General features: G+C 48.8%; 1 protein-coding gene and 1 long non-coding RNA gene across 8 annotated transcripts in view; one reads left to right on the forward strand and one right to left on the reverse strand.

Moving 5' to 3' along the window:
- LOC130538454 (zinc finger protein 521) overlaps nucleotides 1-27,420 on the forward strand; it is a 78,692-nt gene that overhangs the window by 25,137 nt on the left and 26,135 nt on the right. For 4 of the 6 annotated variants that reach the window (XM_057056054.1, XM_057056059.1, XM_057056055.1 and 1 more), the window contains 3 exons: nucleotides 9,385-12,884; nucleotides 12,969-13,053; nucleotides 14,085-14,150. In XM_057056054.1, coding sequence (XP_056912034.1) covers nucleotides 9,385-12,884; nucleotides 12,969-13,053; nucleotides 14,085-14,150 — 3,651 coding nt within the window. Of the gene's footprint in view, nucleotides 1-9,384; nucleotides 12,885-12,968; nucleotides 13,054-13,370; nucleotides 13,404-14,084; nucleotides 14,151-27,420 lie in introns of all 6 variants that reach the window. The other 2 variants (XM_057056056.1, XM_057056058.1) reach the window with 2 other exon arrangements.
- Nucleotides 20,303-21,658, reverse strand: LOC130538456 (uncharacterized). Of its 2 annotated transcripts, none has more exons than XR_008953887.1 (2): nucleotides 21,353-21,658; nucleotides 20,303-20,869 (listed from the first exon to the last, which is right to left on the reverse strand). It is a non-coding gene; the product is annotated as an uncharacterized LOC130538456 (long non-coding RNA). The 2 variants fall into 2 exon arrangements; XR_008953886.1 differs by having other exon boundaries at nucleotides 21,343-21,658.

Genomic DNA, 27,420 nt, shown 5'->3' on the forward strand with positions numbered 1-27,420 from the left:
TACCTCTATGCCGTATGCATTGTGTGTGAGATTATATTCCAAGTCTGCGCTCAGACGAGGAACAGCTGCACCGATGACAGTCACCTCACTAACCCAGGAACACCCGGAAAATACGGATGGAGGTGGGAGCCTGAGCAGGAACAGCAGTGGGTATCCTGTTACTGGGCAGATATGGGTAAACGTGGGGCTCCTCAGTAGTGCTATGTAACCTTAGAACATGGATATAAAGAAACCTGAATGTAGTTAACGGTCACCTTATTGGAATATTCACCCGGATAATCAAATCAGCCAATTAAAACAGAGGAACGACATGGGTAGCTCCACGGTGAAGGGAGCTCCTCCACAGTGTAACAGTAGTATTCTGCTTTCATGTACAAATAAAAGCCCGATATGCCTTCGCTTACGACAGCCCAATAAAAAGTAATTAGCTGATATAGATGGTGCTGTCAGAGATAACTGATATTGGGGGACTAATACGCTCACTGTCTTAAATGATGATCATGGAAAATGGTTCATTACAGGAAGATGCACTGTAAGATAAGGAAGAGATTATTAGAGACTGTATAAGGAACTCCTGATTAGTGTAGAAGAGCTTCCCATTATGCCTATTATACAGTGCCCCCCCCCCCCCCCAACATGCTAACCGCTAAGGGTGGATAGCAGCATTGCCAGTGATGTAAAAAGGTGGAGGTGGGAGTCACTCAACGTGAGAGGTTTCCAGCTCACCAGCTAGATGGAAGTGGAGCTAAAAAGAGGAAGCTGCGTTAACAGGAAGCTGCGTTGCCACCGCAGGCTTTGAGGAAGCGACTCGTAGGTAAGATAAACTTCACAAATTGCTTTCTGACATCTTTATTCTCTGACCCTGAAAGTTTTTCTAAGTCTGCCACCATGGAAACTTTTTAGCAAAACAACAATCCGAGAGAAACTTTTCTTTTTTTTCTTTTTTTTTTTAAAGCTGTTAAATAGATAAACAGGAATATATCAATGCGAAGTGATGAATGAATAAATAAAATGCCCTGCAGTCATTTGTCTAGTTGTATTCAGGCTTCATATTGGAACCCAGCACTGGAAATGATGAGGAGGGAGAGGGCACTGATGGAACGCCTCCATCCGCTTAGCTGCGTGCACGCGTGTGCACGTGCGCGTGGCCATGCATGATTTCTCGGTGCTGACCGGTTTTAAATGTGAAGATGAGCCGCCCGATAGCAGAAGAAAACAAAAGGAGAGGAAACAAAGCAAACCCCTAAATCTGTCTGCCATTTGTGCGTGCATACTGTACACACATGTCGTGAGTGTTCTGGCACCGTTACTGGGCCAAGGAAGTGCTGGTCTGGGGCCTGGCCCATTCTCCTGGGACAAACCCCCACCCTCCCCTGCCTGCCTGCCTCCTCCTCCTCCCCCTTTCCTGTGCAGTCTGTGGACACATTCTGAGGCGACAAGGTTGCACAACAGCTCGCAAAACCTCCACTTCTGAAAGGCAGGCATGAAAAAGAAATGCTGCCTGACATTAGAAACGGGTTTAAGGGGGAGAAATAATTAGGAGGACTGTGATAATTGCGTCAAGCGGGAAATAGATCAGACGATTTATGAGGAGAAGCAGAAAATCATGCCACGGCTTTGTTACGTTGCTGTTGGTTCAGTTCGGCATTGATCCACCCTTCCATCTGTCATCCTTCTCCTGTGCTCCTTCTTCAATTTGCCATTTCTTCCTTTCTTGGATTCAAAAGTGGAGGAGCCTTCTGGCTTTAACAGAGAGAGGATGAAGATGTTTATTCATCTGGAGGGTATTAGAGCCATGATTAAGGAGAGGAGGCAGCGGTAAGGCTGATGGGATGTCTGCAGCACTCGTTCGTGGGCTGTCTGCAGGATCCCAGCCAGCACACGAGGAAAACAAGAAAAGCGGAATGAAAAAAAGTTGTAGTGAAATTGGACTCTCTCAGGAAAGGAAAGAAGTTTAAATTTTAGCCATCTCACTCGCCCTTTTGGATTTTCGGTTCTCTGCGTGTCCTCACAGCTCAGCTAATTATTAATGAATGCGGTTTCTGTTGAACCTTGGAGAGGTGTCAGCTCTGCAGCCGCTGAGGGTTAAGAAATCCTGACATTTAAGACAGGGATGCATGAAAATACATCGTCTTGCTTGAGTTGAGGCTTGTTTTTCTCCCCTCCTGCTCTCCTCTCTGAGATGCATGTTTTCTTCTCCCTCCTGGGCTGTCTCCAGTTGTTTTACCACTGACAAGCTGGGATGGCATTGAGGAGATATCAACTCGGGCCACAGTGTATTAATCAGGGGAACCGAAGGTCATGGGTCAGGAGGCCGGGTCATTTTCTCCTGATAAGAGCTAACGCTAAAGCTAACACACAAGTCTGGGGTCGTTTGGCCGTGTGTGCGTCATTTTCTTCTGCCAAGAGAAAAAAGGTATTGACATAAGAATTTTTACAGATATTTGGGAGACTTTCTACTGTTGATGCATCTGCTGCACCAGCTGCCACAGGAGTTGGATTAAACCCCCTTTTTCATAACAGAGGTGCATGTTAAAGCACGTGAAACGCCCTGCCAACCGTGCAGTAGCTGCATATATCTGGATGCATCTTTTTCATTTTAAAGCATGAATCAAAGAGGGAGGGGGGGGGGGTAAATATGAGCATCCAAGTTAAAATAGGAGGAAATATTATGAGAACCAGAGCAGGGAAGCACAAATCTGCAGGATCTTTCACAGCAGCAGACTGACTGACTAGCTGTAGCCGATGGTCCACGGGGTCCTGGGCTGCCGCAGTGTTAAAGGAACAGGACACACACACAGGCTCCCCTGTTTATTTAAGCCAGGCCCGGCCCAGTCCCCCAGTCCCGCCCGGCTCAGCACTCCCCCAGAGCCAATGCACTGAGACAGGCGGTGAAGGGCCATGCTGGGGGACAGATTGCCATCCTCCATTCTCCCCCTGGGAGGCTCACTGTGGTTACAGGGCCAGCCAAGGCCTGGGGAAGAGCCTACTTCCTGTTTGTGCTATACCTGAGGTGGTCATCTGTCCTTCCTATCCGAAGAGCCCCAGCTGGGCCCAATGTCCTGCAGGACGTGAAGCACAACACAAACATCGCTGCTCTGCTGCAGCCAAGCGACCCCACCCACGCCGCACGGTGGGAACCCTGTAAAGAAATACGGTAAAATTAGTCAAGGCTCGGGTCATTCTCTGAAGAGGGGAAGGTGGAAGGACCATAAAGTCCAGGTCTAATAACCGGTCGTACTGGATTATTACAAAAAAATGTTATTAAAAAAAAAGAGCAAAGAAAATGGTCATCAATTTATGTATCATTATGCCCTTTATAACAAATAAAAAAGGCAGGGCATGAATTAAAGATTTTCCTGCTGCTTTCTCTGGACCTTTTCAGGGAGAACGTGCACTTTTGTATGTAGGCCTGCATGTATTTATTATTATGTAAAACGGCGTTATTTAATAGGCCAAACTGCTTTTTAGTCTCTTCTGCCTTCATCAAAAAACACATTAAATCCAACGTGAAATAACCAGCAGTCCCCTGCATTTTGAAAGGTAACTTTTATTATTATTATTTGCATCGTGGATAAACGCCAGGCTTTCCTGCCTCTTAATGAAATATTTAAGGGGAATAAATAAGGACTCTCGTTTCTGAGAAGCAAGCTGCAACTCTGGTTGTCATTTCCACAGAACTGAAGACCAGGAAATGCAAGGCTTCATGGATGCATTCCTAAAACGGTATGAATTAGTAAAAGAATGTAATTCAAAGGCCTGGCTGACCATATCTGCCCATATCTGTGTTTAATGGATCGGCGATTCTACGCAGTTAACGTGGAGGGGAAGGAAACGGGGCGAGAGATTCCTTCAGAGCTCCGTAGATGCGTAGATTTCGTACTCCTGACATTAGTTAGAGAAGCGTTTCTACTGATGATCAAGAGCATATGTTTCAGTTAGCTGGTGCGGATACATCAGCGTAGCAGGGCCACGTCTCCCTGCCATGTAATGGAACTCCACTTTTCATTGTGTCGTGCAATCATGGAGAGAAAAAAGCCCAGTAAAGGATGACTGGCTGCCCTACTTTTCCTCCTCTGGCCTCCCATTTGTCTAACTTTCCTTGTGTGCCACTGGGGCACTGTGATTTCTGGGACAGTGACCAAGTGCTCCTGTCTGAGCTGGGGGACGTGGGTAATGTGGACAAAGTAGTTGACAGTTTGCCGCTTCCCTGCGGTTAAAAGACGGCGACATGTGAGCCAGAATATTGGACAGTTGGACCACGGAGCCCGGACACCTCTTTGTCTCGGGCCCCCGTGTCAGTGGACCCCCCGTCGCCGGCGCCAGTACCACCACCTCCGCGAGCGCCTCAGTTGGCCTTGGTGGAAGTGCCCTTGAGCTCCGGGTCTGCCTGCGTGGATTCGGTTAGACCAGATTAACTGCAGGAAGTGAAGCTGTAGGTTTTGGGGTATTTTTAACAGCCACCGTCAGAGTGGTCCCATGTAACCCCCCCCATGAGCTGCATGGAGGGTCTGCTCGTAGCACCACCTCCACCTCGTCCCCGGTCCTCTGGAAATCTTCGCCGCTCGCCGTTATAAACGCTGGTCGCTGCTGTGATCACGTGCATCCTTATACGCGTGCACGTGGGTGTGGGTGTGGGTCTTTACCGCCAACTACCAGCCTGGCTTGTGATGAGATCATTTCCAGTTCCTAATGTGTCTAAGGAGAAGATTTAAGCAGGCATGTGAAGAATGTAATGTGGAGTATCTAACGGTAAATACTATAAATACCTCCTGCCGGTAATCGGCGGCATGTTGACATCAAATAGACATCAATCCAGCTGGCACATTTGTTGACAACATCTGGGAATTGGGATGCATTTTTTGACTTTTTAGAAGGGATTTGAAGTCAAGCTGTACTTCTTTGAGCAGAGCCTCATCCCTGGGCCTCCTCTGACGTCTTCCCGGAGCTCTCGCTCTCTGAAAGTGACTGATTGGCTCATCTGACTGGAATTAGTCCCAGAGATGCGAACAAGCCTCCGCCTCTCACTCAGGAAGACGGCAGTCTTTACTAATATAGCCTTCTCTCACCGTCTCCTCTATTAGATCCTAAGTGGTTGTGTCACAAACAGGGCCGTACATGATTGTGCGTTGTTGGGCTGCGCGTCGCTATTTGGGCATCAGAACAGGGGAAGCGTTGAGATGACACGCGCGCGGTCTCGCGGGGGAGGCTCGCCACTTTTCCCAGTAACTGTAAAAAGATCCCCTCTCTGAATATGAAGTGGGGTCACGGTGTTACATCAGACACGTTGTCAGCTTTTTGTTTATTCATTGAATCCCCAATCCCCAAACGTGCCACAAATACACTGGCACAAACACATCTCTTATGACAACTACGATGTACAGATCTCTGCTACAACACAGGAAGATAAGGTTCGGCTGCGCTTTGTTTCGCTGCGGTGGCTTTTGAACAAAGTATAGTTTTGCTATAGTGGCAGATGATTGATGGGGGGGGGGGGAATCACTTTTCTGATAAGATAAGGTCCTGGACCTGGATAAGAGTTTGGCTTCCTAAATAGAAGAGATGAACCCTGTTGCTGTCAGGCAGTGATAAGCCATCTTGAACCGCCTCCAGGTCCTCAGACACAAAGGTGCAGGCGACCATCAGTGGTTTATTCCCTGAACTCTGGCCCCTTAACAGTTCCAGCAGGGTGTAAAAGTGGACTTTTGGCAAAAGTGGGAAAGTAGTACTGTTTACTAGTAAATAAACTTTATGGACAAAGGATAATGTGCATTGTAATATAAAATCTATTAGTTTTATATATCAAATCAAATCCTTTGCGGCATTGGGGTGTCTGCATGGATTTATATTTATACCACAAAATCAATGCAGATTCTGTGAACGAGAGTCTTATTTTGGTATTTAACGTTAGAGCTTATCTCAAGAATAATGAATGTTTTAAAGGTTTTCTGCACTATCTGTGCTGTAATCCAGATGTCCGACAAGTAGTCGTGATCCAGAACGCAATAACAGAATGATTCAGTTCTTTGTCTGCCAGTAAACAACTCAAATGTAATATTCCTCTACAAACTATGCTGATAATTTAGCATTTACAATCAGGAGACAACATTTGCCACCATATGTGTTCTACCAGTCCAAAGGGAAATAATGTCATTAGTGAAATTAATGACTTACTCTCTTTCAAAAAGAAATCTATTTTTATCTTTGCAATTCTAAAACACTTTATTTGCATAAATCAAAACCCTCCTTGGAGGTTTGTGAAAGCTGCGCCAATGTGTAGAGCAACAGCTAACTTACCTTATTTGAACAGGAATATTTGCTCTGGGAAAGGGTGCTATAAATGAACACAGAGGAAGTTCTGCACAAAGAGCGGCTCAGACGGACTTAGAGGAAGCTGAGGCTTGCAAAGGAAGGAGCGAGTTACACCAAGTATAGCAGGTATAAAAGTAGAGGAAACACAAAGGTAACTGGATCTATTTCACCTCCTGTTAGTGTTATTACGCTTTAATAAATGTACATTCATCCTAAAGCTTTTCTGCCTTTGAAATGTGGCTGTTCCAATGTTCCGATAAATAAGACTGCTGCAAATTTAATACCATCCAGTGGAGACGCACTGTTTTCTTCCATATAAGAGGCATTTAAAAGAGGGAGGGGGTATGGACAGAACTCCCAGAGAGGGACAGGCCTTAAGATGGAGGTCTTCCTCCCAGGACGTGACAGTCTGTTGGCTGGAGGATGTTCAGGAAGGCCTTGGCAGCCCAACAAAGACAGCCCTTCAGCTGCAGGGTGTAGTTTTTCAGGCCCCAGCATCCCCTTTGGCAGCAGCACAGAGAGCGCTGGCGTGCACAGGCCCCCGACCCGAGAGACGGGAAAGTAAGGCCCGTTCTTTTATTTACTCAGGCTGCTGCTGAGGCCTGGGCATTTCTTGTCTGGGTGAAGAAGGGGAAAAAAACAACTCTCTCTCTCTCCTTTCCTCCCGAGGGTCTCCTGAGGAATATCACTCTTTCATCTGCAGTTGTTCACACACTTGTTTCGGCCATTGGCTTGCATCTGTGTATTCCATGTGTACACGTTCCTGTGCACATGTGTCGTTTCCGAGTCTGCTGTGTGTGTGTGTGTGTGAGAGAGAGAGAGAGAGGGAGGGAGGGAGAGAGTTATCCAGCCTCGATGCAGAAGGAAAAACTTGGGTGTCATTATTTAAGGTAACTGCATCATGTGCGATGTAAATGTGACTCCTTCAAACAAGTGCTTTTTAAACTTTAAACATGCCTCTAAATGAGTGTTTCTGTCTGAGGGTTTGTCTTTGTTTCGTCACGTTATTATTAACATCAGTAAAAACACAAATCTAATCAAAAGAAAGAACATAGAGGCGTCGATCAAGTCGGTCGGTAGTTGGCGATGTAGCCGAGCGTCAGATTCATTTCGATATTAACGATAACGCCCTGATAATGATCAAAACGCTGTCTTACGACATGCAGCTTCGCAGAAAGCTCATATCAAGACAGCCATTTATCCATCCACAGATGTGAAGCAGTGTGTGTCAGTCTGCCCCCACAGATCTGAGTTTGTGTGTGTGTGCTATTGGATTAAAGGCGTTAGATAAATAATATACATCAAGTGGAAAAATGGTGGGGCCGTTTCTGACAGTAATGGCTCAAGGCAAAGGCATCTTCATTTAAGAGCGTAGAATTTAATTTAGCCTTGTAGACAAAGCCATTCATTTGTTTGTTTTACACTATTGTCTCTAAGCCATTGTTTGACTGTAAGGCATGTGTTGGGGTCATTCTTCTTGCGCTGTCTTCTCCTGCTGTACCCTGGGAGGCAGTTTGAGAGAGGGCAGATCCACCCCCTCTGTAGAGGAGGGCATAGCACTGAGTCACCCATCCTCCCTCAAAGCAGAGAAAACACGGAGACTCGGTATGAGAAATAAAACAAGTAAATCAAGGAAGGTTCGCTCCTTGACTGAGATGTGTGTGTGCCGAGTGGGCGCCTTGCCAGGGGTGGGAGGTTTCCGGGAGGGCCACGGTGTGGAGGTGGGCTCTCAGTGTGCCGCTTTCAGCAGTTTGGAGGGGCAAGGGAATGGCCTCCGACCCCATCTGTTTCCTGAAGATAGGCCCTGATGGGGGTAAGTGCTCAGAGAGGGCATGATATCCTGACAAAGGGCAGATCTCCCAGCAAAAACAACAGAAAGGGGAGAGAGAGAAGCTCAAATTTGTCAGCTAGACGGGAGTACAGTGGTTAGATCCTGGAAAGAGCTCGTGCTTTTCCTTCACCCCTCTCATAAATCTCTGCTGTTTCCTCTTGTTTTTCCCATCCCAAGTTTTGGCCCTTTGACACAGTTTTCTGTTTTTTTTCTTAAGCGGTTGGGGTTACGTTGTTTTATTTAGGTAAGGAAGTTCGCAGCACTTAGGAATCGGCAGCGGGAAGAGATGGTCTGTAACCTTCTGAACTTGTGGAAAGAGGTGTTCCGTGTTTTCCATTCACAACACCGCGGTCTGCACCAGGGCACTGGAATGTGGACAAGGATGGTGTTTGAAGAAGGATGCATTAATGTTATTATTGAACAAAGGGCGTTCTTTGTCCATTCCCTGCACCTGCTTGTCCTTCAGCGAGACGTTGAAGGGCTGTGTTGTCTTCCTCTCCTACTTCCTGCTCCCTTCTTTGCTTCCCCTGCATCAGCACACATTCATTCATCCATTGTCAGCTGCCTCGCAGCTTATTGCAGCCACACTGTAATAATAATGAATATTCTATAATCTGCTGTCCGTTGAATAATGTTCTCAAATGCCTGTGTTTCATGAAAATCATCTATTTGTCAGTCTACGCTTCCTAAAGGCTACGCATGGCTGTGGTCTAAATTGCACATTTAATCTTCTCTTTCAGTCCCGAGGACAATTTTTCCCTTTTTTCCTCCCTCCCATGTTTTAAGGTCACTTGAAGGGCTGTTGTTTTTCAAAAAGTGTTCTTGTAGTTGTTCAGGAATAATAGAAGTATTGTAATTTACCTCATGCCAAGCGTACGTCTTAAACTACACAAATTGTCGTGCGTTGGCTTTAAATGTCAGAGAGATTGAGTCACAGTGGGCTAAGCCATTACGTGGCCCCATACAAGGTTAATTGTAGCAAAAGTATTTCCACTCATTTTCTTCCCTAATTACACTTAAGATTGTATATTTAAATGTAACGTTTCTGATGGCACCGGAGGAGAGTTTTCGCTCTAAAATATGCTTAAAGTTGCAAAGTCTTCTCATTTCGCCCACCTAAGAATTACTTTGACAGATGCCACCAGCTCCACCATAAATGTTCTGTTCATACAGATGGGTCCTCAGGTACTGTACATCTGTCCTTCATGCATCTCTGTTTCCTTTCTTGTCTTCCTGTCCAGATGGTGCTGATCTTGAGGATGACCCATCATGTTCTTGGCCAGCTTCTTCTCCCTCCAGCAAGGATCAGACTTCTCCAGGACACTGCGAGGATTATGATTTCGGGGAGGAGGAAGGGGGCCCTGGCTTGCCGTACCCGTGTCAGTTTTGCGACAAGTCCTTCAGCCGCTTGAGCTTCCTCAAGCGTCACGAGCAGAGCCACGGAGACAAACTCCCCTTCAGCTGCACCTTCTGCAGCCGCCTGTTTAAGCACAAGCGCAGCCGAGATCGACACGTGAAGCTACACACCGGCGATAAGAAGTACCACTGTGGCGAGTGTGACTCTGCCTTCTCCCGCAGCGATCACCTCAAAATCCACATGAAAACGCACGCCTCGAACAAACCCCACAAGTGCCCCGTGTGCCGGCGAGGATTCCTCTCCTCCAGTTCTCTCCATGGCCACATGCAAGTACACGAAAGGGGCAAAGACGGCAGCGCTTCCAGCCTCTCCAGAGCCGACGAATGGAAACTGAAAGAAACGCGCAAATGCAGCCGTTGCGAGGAGGGTTTTGACGTCCCAGAAGACCTCCAAAGACATATTGCGGAGTGCCACCCGGAATGCTCTCCTTCTGAGGATGGAGGTTTGGGAGCCACCCTCCAGTGCATCTACTGCCACGAGCCCTTCAGCGACGAGGGCACCCTGCTGACTCACATCGACCAGGCCCACAGCCGAGACAAGAAGGGCCACACCTGTGCTATCTGCTCTGAGCACTTTCTGTCTGTCGAGGACCTGTATGCTCATATGGATATTCACCAGCTCCCTGAATCTAGTAACCACAGCAACAGCCCTTCTTTGTTGACTGTGGGCTACACTTCTGTCTCTAGCACCACTCCTGACTCTAATCTGTCTGTTGATAGCTCCACAATGGTGGAGACAGCACCGCCTGTGCCGAAGACGAGGGGGAGAAGAAAGAGAGCCGCTCAGAATGCTTCAGACATCGGGGGACGTTCGTCTAAGCAGCCGAAAATCTCCTACAGTTGCATCTATTGCAACAAGCAAGTGTTCTCCAGTTTGGCTGTCCTTCAGATCCACCTGCGGACCATGCACCTGGACAAGCCGGAGCAGGCTCATACTTGCCAGTATTGTTTGGAGGTTCTGCCTTCTTTGCTAAATCTGAACGAACACCTTAAGCAGGTGCACAATGCGGAAGATCACGCTGCCCTTCTGGCCAGCCTGCCCGACGCCCTCCTTCAATGTAACTTCTGCCCCGAGGTATTGAGCGACCTCAACGCCCTGCAGGAGCACATCCGCTGCTCCCATGGGTTCCCCAGCCCTGTGGCCAAGGAGAGTAATGCCTTCTTCTGCCCCCAGTGCTTCATGGGCTTTCTGACAGAGACCACCTTAGAGGAGCACGTTCGCCAGACTCACTGCGACGGGGGGAGCCTACGCTTTGATTCTCCATTGGCGGTAACTCCCAAGGAGTCAATAGTAGAGGTGTACTCCTGCTCGTACTGCACCAATTCCCCCATATTCAACAGTGTTTTAAAGCTAAACAAGCACATCAAGGAGAATCACAAAAACATTCCGCTGGCGCTCAACTACATCAACAATGGGAAGAAGTCCCTGCGCACCCTCAGCCCCTCTTCTCCGATATCTGTGGATCAAACGGCTATGCTGAAGCAAAGCAGCTCACGCAACGTCAGCGAGTTCATTTGTAACCAGTGCGGAGCAAAGTATACCAACTTGGATCTTTTCCAGACCCACCTAAAAACTCACCTGGATAGTCTACAGCCTCAGCTCACCTGCCCGCAGTGCAACAAAGAGTTCCCCAACCAGGAGTCCCTGCTGAAGCACGTGACCATTCATTTCACGATTACCTCCACGTACTACATATGTGAGAGCTGTGACAAGCAGTTTACCTCCGTGGACGACCTCCAGAAGCATCTGCTCGACATGCACACCTTCGTGTTCTTTCGTTGCACCCTGTGCCAGGAGGTCTTCGACTCGAAGGTGTCCACCCAGCTTCACCTGGCCGTGAAGCACAGCAACGAGAAAAAGGTGTACCGCTGCACCTCCTGCAACTGGGACTTCAGGCACGAGACCGACCTGCAGCTGCACGTCAAACACAGCCACCTGGAAAACCAAGGCCGCGCCCATCGTTGCATTTTTTGCGGGGAGTCCTTTGGCACGGAGGTGGAGCTGCAGTGCCACATCACCACTCACAGTAAGAAGTACAACTGCCGCTTCTGTAGTAAGGCGTTCCACGCCATTGTGCTTCTGGAGAAGCACTTGAGGGAGAAACACTGTGTGTTCGATGGGAAGCCGCCGAATTGCGGCGCCAACGGCTCCACGATGGGGAGCGTTGGGGACGGCCACCCTAAGGAAGACGCTGAGCTACAAGGTCTTATGTCCAATAGCCACGGTCCGGGGGCAGTCGGAGGATCCGTGCTGGAGTCCCAGAACAGCCACGACGGCAGCGAAGAGGAAGTGGACACTGCGGAGCCGATGTTTGGCTGCGACATCTGCGGGGCCTCTTACACCATGGAGTCGCTCCTCACCAACCACCAGCTGAGGGACCATAACATACGCCCCGGTGAGAGCGCCATGGTCAAGAGGAAAGCTGAAATGATCAAGGGCAATCACAAGTGCAATGTCTGCTCCCGCACCTTTTTCTCCGAGGCTGGGCTGAGAGAACATATGCAAACCCACCTCGGGCCTGTCAAACACTATATGTGTCCCATCTGTGGCGAGAGGTTCCCTTCGTTGTTAACTCTCACTGAGCACAAGGTCACCCATAGCAAGAGCCTGGACACGGGCAGCTGCCGCATTTGCAAGATGCCACTGCAAAGTGAAGAGGACTTTCTGGAGCACTGCCAAATGCACCCCGATCTGAGAAACTCCCTCACCGGCTTCCGCTGCGTGGTGTGCATGCAGACCGTCACCTCCACGTTAGAACTCAAGATCCACGGTACCTTCCACATGCAAAAGACGGGAATGTCAGCCAACCAACCCATGGGCCGTGGGGGCGTCAACTGTCAGAACCAGCAGCAGCACCACGTCCAAAAAACCTTTAAATGCGCCTCCTGTCTCAAAGACTTCCGGTCCAAACAAGACCTGGTGAAGCTGGACATCAACGGTCTGCCTTACGGACTCTGCGCCTCCTGCGTGGCGGCGGCCGGCTCCAAGAGCTCCAGCCCGACGATAAACGGAGGCAAGCAGCAGCAGCAGGGCGGAGCCACCCCCGCGGTGGCCCCCGGCGCCTGGGTCCAGGGGGAGAGTCTGAGCCCCGGAGAGGGGAAAGGCAAAGCCGTTTCTTCATCCTCCTCGACATCGTCCACGTCCTCCACATCCGCCGCCAAGACGCGCTGCTCCAGCTGCAATGTCAAGTTCGAGAGCGAAGCCGAGCTGCACAACCACGTTCAAACGGTGCACCGGGAGCAGGCCGTGGACAGCAACAGCGGGCAGCTCAAGACCCCCCAGGTCTCCCCCATGCCCAGAGCCAGTCCCTCTCAAACCGAAGAGGTAGAGCGAGCCCTTTTGTCGTGTTGACACAATGTGAGTGAGGAATGTTTGACTGCATTCATGGTTCTTCTTGTCCTTTCACAGAAGAAGACGTACCAGTGCATCAAGTGTCAGATGGTGTTCTACAGCGAGTGGGACATCCAGGTTCATGTGGCCAACCACATGCTGGGTAGGAAAGAACTCATCACGATGTATCTCGCATGACTGTAGCAAAGTCACAAACGCTGTATGTGTTTACGTTTTGGTTTTTTTTGGGTGGGGGGGGTCCCTTTTTTCTGATACACCCAAGATAGATTTTTTAAAAAAAAACTGAGCATGCCGTGAGGTTGCACTGTTGCCTTAAGGTGTGTGGTATATTTTTAAAATATATATATTTAAGGACTAATTTTACTCTATATTCTCAATGCACACACAAAAAAAAGAGTCACGCCCTTTGTTTCAACTGTGTGGTTTATGTAATCAAATATTTGACCCTGTCTCATTCAGGCTCACACGTATCTGGATCACATCACCAAATAGGTTAAATTATTTTAATATTTTGACCATCAGCTGCATCCCGCTCCCCAGTTGTGTGTATTTACAGACCCATCACGTCCATTGCCATGCATGTGAATGGTATATATCCTCATATGTTAGCTCTGCATGCCTGTGGAACAGACTTTCTCCACTTGAAATTACTGTGTGTGAAAGTAGTTTGAGGTGGTTGAAATATCCACGTCCCCTTAAATTAACCCAGGAACCTAAATGAATCCAAATTGACCTTTTCGAACACCCCCCCCACACACACACACGTTGCTCCTGTACATGATTTCATTTACCTGTTTGTGTTTCAGTCACTGAGATCCGAATACGATATTTATTAAAGCGCATTAATCCGCTGTACTTAGTTGCTTGCATTAAAAGAAAAGAAAAGAAACCTGAAATATAAAAGTGATATTTAATCAAGTACATTTAGACGACAAAATGGCAAAACATTTCCTTTGAAACGAAGGAAAGAGTGTTGGAGCAAAACTCCCCACCACTCTCTAGTCTGCCATTAGTATTCCAGCAGAATAATTTGGAGGGAACCAGACAATTGGAAAACAGGTTTTCTCGCCTGCAGTAAGACGTCTGAATTCCGGTCTCACGTTCCTTTATTCATTCATTTATTCAGCTTGTTTGGCGCCTCTTTCATTACACTGCATTATCTGTTGTCTTCAGTGGGAGAGAAAATCATTGATCTGGAACCAGACCACCTCTCTGTTTGGGACACGCTTCTAGGCGCAGGTGAATTTAAACACGGTGGGCAATTCTATCAGGACCGGTGGGCAATTCTATCAGGGGCCCACTGTTTGTGCATAAACAATCAGGAGCATGTGATTTGTGATTTTGATGCTTTGGTGTATTTGCAAAGGAGAGAGAATACTGCAAGTGTGTAGGTGTGTGTTTTGTATTCATCTCTGCGATCTGCTCACCCACTATTCTACTGGGGGCGCCTAATACAGTACCATGCCAGCATTAGTCCTTTCTCTCGCAAAGGCAGGCACGGAGCACACTGGGAGGGTAGAAAACAAACCCCCCTACTGGTTATTTTATGTCTGTCAGCCTCACAAGCGCACAGCTCCCCCATAATAGTGGAATCCAGACAGCTTAAGATAACAGGAGGATAGGTGATTGGGTTATTGTCTGATATCTTATTTCTCTGATATGCCATCGCTTTATATTCCGAATGATCAAGAGGGGGTTCTGTCAGACGTATCTGTTTTGTGATTTCTATAAAGCGGAGAAAAACAAAACTCCTAATGAAAAATTGTTCGAAAGTTATCTTGGAAGCACTCCACAAAGAGAGGGGGGAAATATGAAAGCACGAAACGGGAGAGTGCACGGATAAACACTCGCCACAGGCCTGGCTTGTTTTAATATTTATTGGGAGGTATATGGCAGTGTTTAATCACATTTATACAGTGCATGTAAATTTAGAGTGGAGTAAATCCTGGCTCGTACTGGAAAGCTAATTTGGTGGGGAGGGGGGGGGTGGATACTAATTTTGAAAAAGCTCTAAATATCTTGTATATTGAGAAAGGGGCAGTTTCTCCTTTTAATGGCCATCTGCACAGGAGAGGAGAAACAGGGGGCCGGGGTCATCTCCGCTCAGCTGTCAGCGTTATTAGCGTAGGTAATGGAGCAGACGCTGGATTCATAGGGGTGTTGTTTTCATCCGTGCCCTGCTCCGTGGTGTCAGTTCACACTGATAACTCTATATATAGTGATGCGCCGTGACATAATCATAGTGCGAAGCGTATGGAAGGACGGAACCCGAGCCCGTCTCCGCGTTAGCTGCTTTTGGAACACAATCGTCTGTGCGCTCCGCCCTCGGAGATCCTCCTCTGTGCAGATGAAGACGTTGTAGCTCGGACTCGGAGCGCGGGGCCGGCGTGTCGCTGGCGCGCCGCAGCCGAGCCGGTGAACGGCCCTGCGTGCTTTAAGATGGAGGCCGTAGCCTGCTAGGGCCCAGATGGATCAGTACACATTTGCTGTACAGCTGGTCGCTCTGTTTGGGGACCTGGTGTGATACTCCTATGGAGAAAAAAATGATATCGCCACCATCCAAGGAGCAATTTAATAGCAGGCCAGAAGACAGCTGGCCACTCTTTAGTTTAGAGTTTTTTTGGCATGGCTCACTTACAGAATTGAGGGTGTCCGATTTTTCTCCAGAGACGCACAGATTTATACAGCTTTCAGCTGCTGCAGTCACTACCAAACCTTTTCCTTCTATTCGTCTTCAGACGGGAAAACAAATGTGAGCGTCAGTCGAACCTGGCGTCCTGTTTTTTAAATCGCAGCGCTTTCACAAAGTTGTCATTTTTCTAAGAGGGCCTTTGAAGGTCTTTCATTGACACAAAAGACTGTTTGGTTTTATCAGCATGCCATCATGCCACCCCATTGCTTCACTTTGACCCCACTGTAAACTATGACATTTGGAGCCTCGCGGGGGGCGTATTTGGCCCATTTATCGCACTGTTTCAAATGTCCCTGTGTGGATTTCCAGAATACTAACATGGTTTGAAGCAACGGCTCTGCCTTATAGCATTTTGAAAGGTGTTTTTTTTTTTATCTGCTTTCAGCCCACTCCCCATTTACCCCCGTCCGTTCCGAACCGCCACTGCCAAGGTGGCGGCGCTCGGAAGGACAGTTGTAAATAAACAAAACCAAAACCACATCTCGGCAGAGTGGTTTTTGGGGGTCACCTCCACAGAATTTTTTTGGGCCGGTGACAGCACGAAGCTCAAAGCCAAGTCAGGGAGGAGCCCTCTGTCACAGACAGGAGCCAGTGGCCTGGTCGGCCCGGGCGGAGGGAGGGGGGCGCTGGAGGGGTGGAAGGGTTCGGGGGCGGAGAGGGAAAGGCACATTTGCTGTACAGCTGGCCGCTCTGTGTGAAGCAGGCACTGTGGGCCCTTACAGAGAGGAGAGCGAGAGCGAGGCCTTTAGCTCCCTAGTTCCTCCTCCTCCTCTTGTCTCCTTCCCCCCTCACTCTGTCCGTCGTGTTCCCTCACTATCTCTCCCTCACACCTTCACATTAACAGCTCTCTTCCCTCTTTTTGCGGCTGGTCCTGGAACAGAAAGGCCGCACATTCCACACGTAACAATCCTTACTCATCTCCGATCGACTGACGATGTTGCCTGAGCTGCTGGGCCCTCCCTCCTAGAGCACACGCACGTGTCATCTGCACACAAACGCAGCCAAACACTCCTCGTTTGACTCCTCGGGGGCTCGAATAGTCAGACTTCTGAGATGAAGAAGAGGACGGAGCAGCCGTGGAAACAAAGGAATCACATGTGCTCTATACTGAGCCTGATATCTGCCTGCTTTTATTAATTGGTGATTAATAACGCCTCTCTGTTCATTAGTGCAGTCACCCCCGCGCAGCCATGTGTGTTGCTGCTAATATGCAATTATGCACACCTTCCTGCGCGTTACATTATACCTCCTCCTGACTAATGTGCTGTCCATGATGAGAATAGGAAACAGAGTAAGGATTGGAAAAAAGTTCTCCTAGTGGTGGTGGTGGGGGCGGGTTCCTCCAAATACCTGAATGTAACCAGGAGACTGCATTAAAAGTTTTACAGCATTGCAGAGACTATTTTGCTCATCCTGGTGTTTTTGTTGTAAAGCAAAGGTAATTGACATCACCATGGGGATGCTCTGTTGCCGGGCCAGACAAGCTCAGTCTGATGTGGTCCTTATCTATCGATTTTCCTGACATTTCCCCACACTTCACAGACTAGGCCAACATGTGAGAAAATATCGGATGCTCTCAGTTCATACGGAGCGCTTGTACAAACTCTTGGCGAGCGGCCGCTGCCTCTCGCTGCATCGCAATCATGGGCGGTTTGGTGTCGGCGTGGCGAGCTCAGGTAAATTCCTCCTCCCAGTGATTGGTGTTCATCTTTTATGAGACAGCCTGCTTTTTCCAAAACATCATCAATGCTATTCCACTTCGTTAAAGGCCTCCCTTGATTGCTTGGCTAACCGGAGTAAAGGTGGGTGCTTCCGCCTATATTTTATTGATGTACAGCAGGGATGTCTTCTTTAGAGTGTTAATGCCAACCCTTGTTCTGAGGAGAAGCCCATAAATACTGGATGATCAGAATTAACCTCTGCCTCGCTCCGCCTCCCCATGGGGTCTGAGATGTCACCAAGGCCGTAGGTGCATGCGCACCCCTGGCCTGATGGGGTTGCTTAGCACTCCAGCTGGAGGGGAGGGTGCTATGGGAGGAGCGCAAACAGACAGTCCTGCTTTAGTAAAGGTCAGAGCTGCAACCTACACTCCTCATATGCCACTTGGGGCCTGGTGGGACCTGGGTTCCAAGCATGCCTAGAGATACTGGCTGGAAGGGAGAGTGAACTGGAGCACTCCTGGCAAACTGCTGTGCTTTTAGTAGTTGTCACCACCAGTGGCGGTGTGAAGGATCTGATCTAACTTTGTGTAGTGGTCCTTAGTTGGTGTGCTTTTGGCACGACACGTGCGCTGGGGCAGCAGCGGCTGCACACAGCTCGGACAGAGTTCCAATGGTGTTGCTAAGTGCACTTTCGCAGGCAGCGGGAGGCGTGTTTTAAGATTACACACTGCATAACCAGCAAAGTTTCAGCCCTCTTGATGGAGCACAGTGGTGGATTTCCAAAGCAATGAATGAGTATCCTCGTGGAACTTTGGCTGCGTGAATGGCAGACAGGAGAGGAAAGGGGAGGGAGATAGGTTTCTGAAAGGCCCCCCAGCGTCAAAGCCTTAATAATCATGTGAGCAGTGCTGGACTTCATTACCCTCCTGTTCAACAGGCCGAGTGCCAGCCTGGATTGCTGGCTGGCTGTGGCAAGGTCAACGGCGGAGGAAAAACCAGTTACTGTGTTACTCTGGAGCGGAATGGAGAGGGGCGGCCATCTGTCAGCTCGGGCCTGCCATACCCGCGGAGCAAATGGACACGGGCGGCCAGAGGAGAGGCCACAGACACCCATAGAGCTAAACCCAGTGAGCATAACACTGAGGCACGGGCACGGACCGAGCCAAAGCGACGGGCCTTGATACCACTAAAACACATATACACGGCGCACGTTGCGGAGAAGATAAGGCTAACTCCCAGAAATTTGGCAGCCGGTTTTGTGTGTTTATGCCTGTTTGTTTTTAGTGTCAGCGCACTGTTGGGCCCCCACTGTTTTAAGTCCAGATGGCAAACCATTTGATAAAAAGTTGATAAAAGTTTTGCTCGGCTTGCCAACGTTAAATGTTTGAATCATAGCCTCGCTTTATGGAGACAAAATCCTGGTGGTGTGGACGCCACATTTGAGGTGTCGGCGGGGACAGCGGGTGTGGCGGCAGCAACATGTTCTCCTCCTCGTGGTCAAACGGACAATAGCAGAGTTTGTGTTTGTGTTGGAACGTCACGTCCCCTCAGATCCGACTTGTTTGAGTGTTTTCACCTTCACCATCTGAGCCACATCATCCCTCTCTGCGAGGACCTTTACGATGCCCTCTGGCCAAAGTGGAAGAACCCTGTGGAATGTTCCAACGCTCTCTAATAGGTTTCAGGTGCTTTGGGCCACTGGCCAACCCCCCCCCCCCCACCAACACCCCATCCTGCGTGTCTCGTGTGATAGGACTCAACAGTCCAAACACCCTCCTTTCTGCCCTGAAGGAGGGCAGAGACACAAAATGGACCCCAGATTACTGTAGAACTGGAACGCATTGACGCAGAAGTGTTGCTGAGAATTTAAAATTTTGTTTGCATCTTTACGATCCTGCAACTCAGCACAGCTTAAGTTCCTTCTTGTTTTCTTCCTGAGCCGAAAACACCCCCCCCCCCCACCAGCCTTGAGCATCAGTGTGCTCCGGAAAACTGGGAGATGGTCCTGGGCGATTCCCTCCCACATTAATGGAAATCACACAGGAAGTCCCTGGATGAAAGCTTTATTAGTTATTAAGGTTTAATGTTGATATCGGTGCTTATATGTTTACTGGAGTGCACGCGGCTGCTGATGTGGAATTGTCAGAGAGGTGCAGATTTAGACAGGAATTAGTGCACACCCAGGATTTAATTAAGGGGATCTATTTCTATCTTGTTAGAAAGAGATAATGTGAGCATGGTATGCATCACAGATTGCTATATTAAATGTTGTTTCTTGTTATGGAATTATATCCGCTCGAGTAGTTTAGCTTATATACGCGACGCACCGCAGGAATAATGACCCGATCCCTCATATAAGCTTTCACACTACAAGCCTAAAAGACTTTTTCTTAATTAATGTGCTTCATTCAGGTAGAGTTTAAAGTGCCGTCGCAGCAATGAAACATCTGCGACAGCCGTCGGAGGTAAAACAGCCACATTACGTCTTTTTTTCCCCGTTTCCAGCCTGATGGCGGAGCGTGAACGCCGGAGCGGCGTCGCCTCTCCATTTGTCCCATCACCACCCAGAGACGCAAACCTTAAGCCACCCGCTCTCTGATTAATCTTTAACATTTATAATTACTAATTAAGTTAGTGAGAGACTTTTAATGTAGCGCTCCTGCGACGGGGAGCGGGGAGGACAACAGATCATTAGCTTCAATAATGAACGTGGATGAGGCCGATAATGGCCTCTGATAGGTGAACACTGACAGAGTGAATACATTAAAGCAGGCCCGTATGTGAAAGGAGGACTTCGTACGAGGTGATAAGATGGCGAAACATTATACTTTCACTTGTGTGTATTACCCCCCCCACACACACACACACACACACGTGAGCTAAACCTACAGCAGCTTCGGGTGCAGGTTGTATTTAATCCTCCACTGAATTTTTGGCCTCCTCGATGTGTCCGACGTCCCCCATTATTACATTATTACACTTGTGTTTGCATTTTCCTGGTGGCTGTAAGTTGCTGCCCATTAAAAAAAAAAAAAAAAGTCATTTCATCCTTTTACTTTCATTTCTTTTTAACATTAACGACAATACCACTCTGGCATGTTCCCACTTTGGGGAAGGTGCTTATGCCATAATGATTATTATCATTAAGACGATATTAATGTGCTTAGTGTTTGCGACCCAGCTGCTCATCATGGCCTGAGCTGCCTGCTGGGGAGGGGAAGCGATCTGCTGCCAAAAAACGGACGGCCACCGCCCACCTGTCCAGAGGTTTCAGGGTCAGTGGAGGTCACCCCCACCTGCCTCCCTGCCCTCTGCCGAACGAGGGGAAAGATGGCTGGGCCGTCGACCTGGAGGGGAGTAATTAGGTCGTGCAGAAGGAAGTCCAAAACATTTCCGAACACATTCCGTGTTTACAATATCGACATGCGTTGATCCATAATGTGAAGGAAAGCGGATTCCTTCTAATTGTTCACTGGGTTTTAGAAATGCATTCAAACTTTTGATGGGTTACCATTCAATGGCATCGGGAGATCTTCAGCTTCACGTGTCCGTGTCCGTGTGGGCGACGCTGCAGCAGCTCTTTCAAATTGTGGCTTCATTAGAACCTGGAAGAGGAACCAACGGTACATCAAATCAAACCAATCGGTGCAGCAGACCCACATAATCAATCACAATCTTTATCCAATATGCTACATTCTGAAACTAGCAAGCTGGTTGGAAGAAAAGTCAATTAGCCCCCCCCCCCCCCGCTTACAGAGATATTATGCTGTTCTGAGGTTGTCGCCATGCAAACATGATATTTGTGTGTATCAAACATGGGCAGAGGGTTTGATGCACCATATGTGGAATTACCAAATGAACTATTAATGGTTTTTGCTGTCAAACTTACACATGTTACACTGTGGGCTGCCCCATCTGACGTTCCTATTTAATGTTTCATCTCTATATGGCTCCGCTCCCTATATCAAATTAATTCTTGCTTTCATTCTACACACGTTCTACTTTCTCACCCCACATATCCCAGAATAAATTTAGCCAGAATGCAAACAGGAACAGGGCTAAACACACGCCCACTCACAGACGACCACCTTAAGCGTGATGTATACATTCTTCAGCCTGTTTTCCTTTTCTCTCCTGCTCCACGCTTTTCACCTCGGTGCACCGCGCAATCAGAGCGCCCCGCACACAAGGACGCCGAGGCGCCGGCACGAGCACGAGCGTGAGGCAGCCCGGTTGGTGGGGGCCGCGGCTGCAGCTCTTGTGCGCAGTCCCAGAGTGGCTCCCGGGGCTCGGCTGCCAGTTGTTTGCCAGCGTCTCCGGGTGGAATTCATTCAAATTAAAGCGGTGGAATGAGGCCCGAGTCCCAGAATGCCTCGTCCCTCTCCTTCATCAGCATTCCGCCGATGAGAGTAATTAAAGCAGAAATTAATTCTGCTGTAAGCAGAGGAGCCACAGAATAACTGATATTAGAGGCTGGATGATGAATGCTTGGCATCAAGGGAGGTCTCCTGGGAGGAAGGGGGATTCACAGATCTCTTTCTTTCTCTCTTTCTCTCTCTCTTTCTTTGGTTTGTGTTGTCTACATTTGTCTTTACCTTGCTCTGCTCGCTCTCCTGCCCCCTCTTCCTCTTCCCATTTCTTCTGCTCCTGCTTCTACAGCTCTCCCCCCACACTGCCTCCGTGTGGAGCCAAAGCTATAGGTTTCCATCCCCACGATAAGCCCGACTGCTCGGTATCAGTATTTTCTCATTCCGTCAGAAGTGGCTCTTTCATTTTCAATCAACAGGCGCGCGTTCGAGGGCACTGATGCTGCAAATGTTAACTCTGTCTTTTAAGTGTCAAGACAAATATAATTGTCAGGATCCAAGTAACTGTATAATCATGGAACTGGTGTGCAAACACACCGGTTCGGAGAGGAACGCTCTCATTCGGAAGACAAACTCTCTCTCTTTCACAGCCTTGGTTTGAGATTGAACCTTGAAGCTCTCCAGATGATGTGATATTCTACCCAGGATGATTCAATGATCCCCCGCGTCCCCTGGCGCTTTATTTTTGGAATAGCACATCTTTAGCAAGTGCAGTCACAAGACTGAAAGACAAACAAGTGAACTCATGAAAGGCTGGGTGGATGAGGCTGCGTGTGTGAGGCTCAGCGAGCCCAGCTCTTCCTCTCCTGGAATCAAATGAAATTGGACAAAGGTTAGCTCTACGGGGTTTTATGCTAATGTGATATACGATGCTGCCATGGAATTTGCCAATGCATGTCTTAGCTCTGTCTGACTCCAAGGAAGGAGGGAATGGTAATTACGCTGACCTCTGCCCCTCCCTCTCTTATTCTGCCCTCTGGGTAAAAAGCCTGAGGAGGTAATAAACAATAGATAGATTTGTCTTGTTTGTATCGCAGCAGCCGCACTTTTAATAACACGGGAGACCGGCCACGGTTTTCAAAATAATGCATGTGGAGATTTGCAGGTAGGTGCGCTGCATTTTTAATTGTTTGGTGCAAGAATAGCTCGATTAGACGTAAATGAACGCCAGCTCAACCTCAGTGTTAGCGAGTGCGATTAAGAATTTAGCAGGCCGACGTGGAGTCGAAACGCAGAATAAATGATTAGAAACCAAATGCTGAAGATACAGACTTCAGACGGCGGCTGAACCGGCCCTGAACCTGTCAGCGGGGTCTGATCGGGCCACTCCGCAGCCTCGGTCGGACCAGATTTTAGCTGGCTTGGAGTCAAAAGACAGCAAATTCACCGAGTAGTTTAATTTTACCAACATGCTTTCTTTCAGAATGACACGTCGTGGATTCTGGAAAATGCAATGTTTTCACGAGAACACACTTGCTTTGGAAAAGCGGCAACAAGGATTCTTTGGTCGCTTCTGCTTTCCATTCTTTTTCTATTCCTTCTTTTTGAGAGACGAAATGAAGCATGAAGCAGGAATAGTAATACAGCAAAGGCAGTGCCCTTAAATTATTCAGCCTAGGCTCTTTTTATAGAGACATGGCGTACCTATGGACCTTAAAAGCTTTGTACTTAGTGTCTCTGTACAGTGGATCATGTTGCTGACGCGTCTCACCATGAAGGTGCCGTTAATAAATTCGAAGTCGCATCTCGACGTCTGCCGTCCTGGAGACGACAGCGGCGTCGTTTGTTTGTCCACTTTCTTTTGCCACACCAATAAAGATGCACTCAAAATAAAAGCCTTGGTCTAAAGATGACCTTAAAGGCAATGACACTCTTTCCCATAACATTGTCCTGTCCAATAGTCCAGAACTCCCCAAGAGGCCTTGCAGCAAGTCTAGGAGGAACCAAATGAGAGAGAAATCGATTACTTCCCTCTCTCCACTGTCTCTGCCCTGGCTGAATTACTGAAACAAGATGCTGCACTTAGAGGAGAAGTCTTTGGAGAGGCAGAGGGAGAAAAAAAACGAGGTGGGTGAGAGAGAAACACTTTTAGGGACATGGGTGCCATTTAGACTAGAGCCCTCTACTCCCAGAAAGCCACTAAAAGCAAGGCAGGCTGGTCCTGTCCCTGTCTGGGCGGTGGCCAGCCTCCTGTGGTTGGGTGAAAAGATACCATGACCTCCGCTTTAAGGTCAAAGATTGTCAAGGATATTAATTCTGAAGTCAGATCGCAACATTAACAAGCACGCGAAACCCTGTTGTACCACTGAACCCCCAGCGTAGCGTTCCCAACACACCCGTTCCAGACCACTTGGACCCAGTCTGGGGTTGTTTTTGACATTTCCTAATGCTGCTTAGCATCCATGTCAGGTTTTATTGTCTGAACTTTGAAGATGAAAATGAATCCGCTCGTTTGGTAGACGGAACGTGGCGCTTAAGGGACCCAATCCCTGTAAGTGCCATTAAGTGAAAATTGCCGTTCACATATTCCACTGGTTTGATTAATTACGCTCTCATGTGCTTTCATAAAGGCCCGATGAAATATTGGGAGCAAACTGCGTCGCGTTCCCGTATCCTGTTATGTAAAAGCAGTTTAATTATTGACACATGTTTTGCCACCTGGCGGGGGGAAGGATGGGTGAGCATGAATAGAACTCATACAATGGATGTTATGGGCGGGTGGATGTAGCACCTTATGTGCCACGTGCGCTCTCACACGTCACCCAAGTCTTGGCGCCATCCTTGTCTCGCCTCAGGTTTTCCCACTGAATCGGCGTAACGAAGACCGTGACCACGCCGTTAAATCCCGTTTAACTTCGGGAGACGGCAGCTGCTCTTTGAAGGGTCTTTTTTTGAATAAATATGTTTGAGGGGACGTTTAGTGAAGGCTACGCCGCGTCTCTCGAGGGGATTGGCTCTGTGTGAGATCTTAAGATAGCTCTTTACTGATCTGAGTGCAGCCTCAGAGGTCGCTTAGTTACTGACAGTGTTACTTTGAACCAAGTTAGCGCGACGAGGACAGCTCGGTGTTTTTTCTGAAAACAGCGCCCCCTACTGTCAGAGAGAACGAGTAGCAACCGTGTCACGGGGCAGCGCTTCCCTTCTGCTCCAGCCAATAGTACTTAGGCTCCACTTAATTCCGTATTCTATGGTGTATGTGGAGGTATTAGCTCATCAAACCCTCCTACTGTCACATGAACTCACTGCTGTCCCTCAGCTCTATACGAACAGCAGGGCTCTGATACTTAGCCCCAAGCTGTTCCAGTTTGCCCAAAACGATCACGCCTGGCCTCGCGCTCTCTACCTGATCTAGTTGACTGGGCTGCGTAAGTTAGGTAGGCAGTCCCTGTCTCCATCCCCCCGTCCTCCTTTCCAATCTGCACTTGGACCTGGGCTCAGGCTGCACCTTTTGTGTTCCGTGGGGAGAGGGTGGCCAGATGGAGGAATTTGATTAACCAGCAGTGGAAGACCAAATGTTCAATTGGATACAGAACCAGTTGGAAGGCGGGAGGGAGGGAGGAGGGAGGGAGGGAGCGAGGGATGAGGCAGGGTAGAGGGAAAAATGTAAAATGGCTGGTCGTGTGCGCCGGCCAACACTTTCCAAAGGGGAGCCCAAGCAGACACTGAGGTGTAGTAATGCAGAAGCCTTTTTCCAAGTACCAGCTGGGCCTTTTAGGAGCCTCTATCCCCACAGCAGACACACGGCAGCCCCTGAGCAGCTTGACTTTACCATATGTGGAACTTTTTTATGCTCCACCTGGTTTCCCCGGGGGACTCGTGCCGCTGGGATGCTGGAGGCAGGTGAATTGCTCTTAATGCAAGGCACTGAATCACTGGGCCAACAACATGAGGGAAGTGCCTGGGGAGGGGAAATGGATCTGCAGAAAGACTGGCACGGACTGGCGCACCTTGGAAGGAGCGGTGGGGTGCAATGTGTCACGGCGCACCTCTAATATCTGCACTTATTTCTTATGTAACCTTATGTTTGATTCAGTGCGCTGCCTTTAAAAACGCAGCTCCGTCCATTTGCAAGCTGAATGCAGCTTCCCTGTTTGGAGCGCCCGACTCTATTCCTGCCTCCCACATTTTACTTTTAGCAGTTCCATTCATGTTTTTTTCATATAAGACCATAAATATAGATATTGCTTTTGCAGCACTGTTAGTAAGTGTGAATTCTTCTCAGTCATGATAAATAGGGAGGCGTGAGCTCATGTTTTTAGTCCTGATGCAACACAGACGACTGGCAGAATCATCGCCGAGGTTCAGGTACGACTCTCGCCTTTAGAATCTACGTGTAGTTTAGCATTTAGCATTTTTAGCATTTGCTGCCCTGCTCCATATTGATAACAAACTAATCCATAACGGCTTCTCCATGCGTACCCAGATTTTGTCTGGTCTGTCGTACACGGCCTGTCCTTTTAATTAAGAGCGTTTCACTAATTGAGGATGAATTTGTGTAACGCTCCAACTCTGACCCAGCATATGTGTACATACATTATTGACGTGTGTCGGGTGGCATTTGTATTTATTGAGGCGCCCCTCTAGAGAGGCGGCTCTCAATTAAGCCTCTTTAATTAACAGTTCGGGAGTAAGAACACGTTGATGATAAAGTCGTTTGGAAGACGACCTCATATTTACAGTCCAAATGTAAATCCGGACCAAGAGAGTGGATGTCGAGTATCGGTAACGGTAGCAACCGCTAGCTGTGGTTCGTGGGCCAATTCCGCCCAGTCGGGTGGAGGCGATTTCCCCAGTAAAGCAGCCGTGTGGTCATTCCAGCCCACACCTGCCTCTCCGAGTCGGTGGCACGAAGCCAGAGGTCAGGGGTCACCACAGGGGGCTGTCAAGGTCAAAGGTTTATCACCCTCCGAGGGGTCCCGAAGCCATCACTCAGACTACAGTAGACACGAGCTGCCCAGTTGTTTTCCTCCCCCCACTTTTTCTAATCCTTCCAAATGGCTCAGGTGAAATTCCTGACAGCAGCAAGTGAACCGGACTGTGGGGTGCGGATCTCTAAGCCATCAGTCGGAGATTTCACTTTGAAAAGATTCCCCTTCACTCGCTGCCCTTTCCACCAATCCCACGGCCGGCAAAAGTCCAGGCCCGACGAGCAGCTGCCCTCTGACCCTGCCAGTGGTTGTTGGTTTATCGACGGAGCTGTTTGAGCTCAGGCAGCAGGACTTGGTCGGCTCTTTAGCCAAGACAGCCGGAGAGGGGGAACTTGGTAGCCCAGGACGAGGCTGGAGCTACCGCTGGCTGCCGTGGTGCTGCGGAGGTCTGTCACGCTTATTCACAGTTGAGAAATAGCCAATTTCAACAGGAAAAGGGGGGGGGGCATTCCTGCAAAGTCGGTCCCATTAAGCAGGCAGAAATTCCTCATTGACCCTGTTTGTGCAGCTGTGCCCTCTGATCACATTACCCCCAAATCTTTCACGACATTCGCACACAACAACTATCTTCCTGCTCCAGGATGGGTCTTGAAATCACGGGCGGGGGGGGGGGGAAGGTAAAGAGACATGAGGGGGCACCTAACCCAGGGTTTCTGCTACCAAGGGCAGTAATTGTGGCAAAGCCACAGTGCTTCCATGGGTCATAGGAGGGGGCTTGATGTGAGGGGTACGTGGGATCTGGGGGGGGGCACATCCTCAGAGATGCACTAACCGTCACACTGTAGCACCAACTCTGACAGACCACAGGGAATGGACCCGCCGTATTGAGCCTGTCAGCTGTTCCAACAGTGCAGAGCGATT

The sequence above is a fragment of the Takifugu flavidus genome, chromosome 15, assembly GCF_003711565.1.
Source record: "Takifugu flavidus isolate HTHZ2018 chromosome 15, ASM371156v2, whole genome shotgun sequence".
NCBI classification, from domain to species: domain Eukaryota; kingdom Metazoa; phylum Chordata; class Actinopteri; order Tetraodontiformes; family Tetraodontidae; genus Takifugu; species Takifugu flavidus.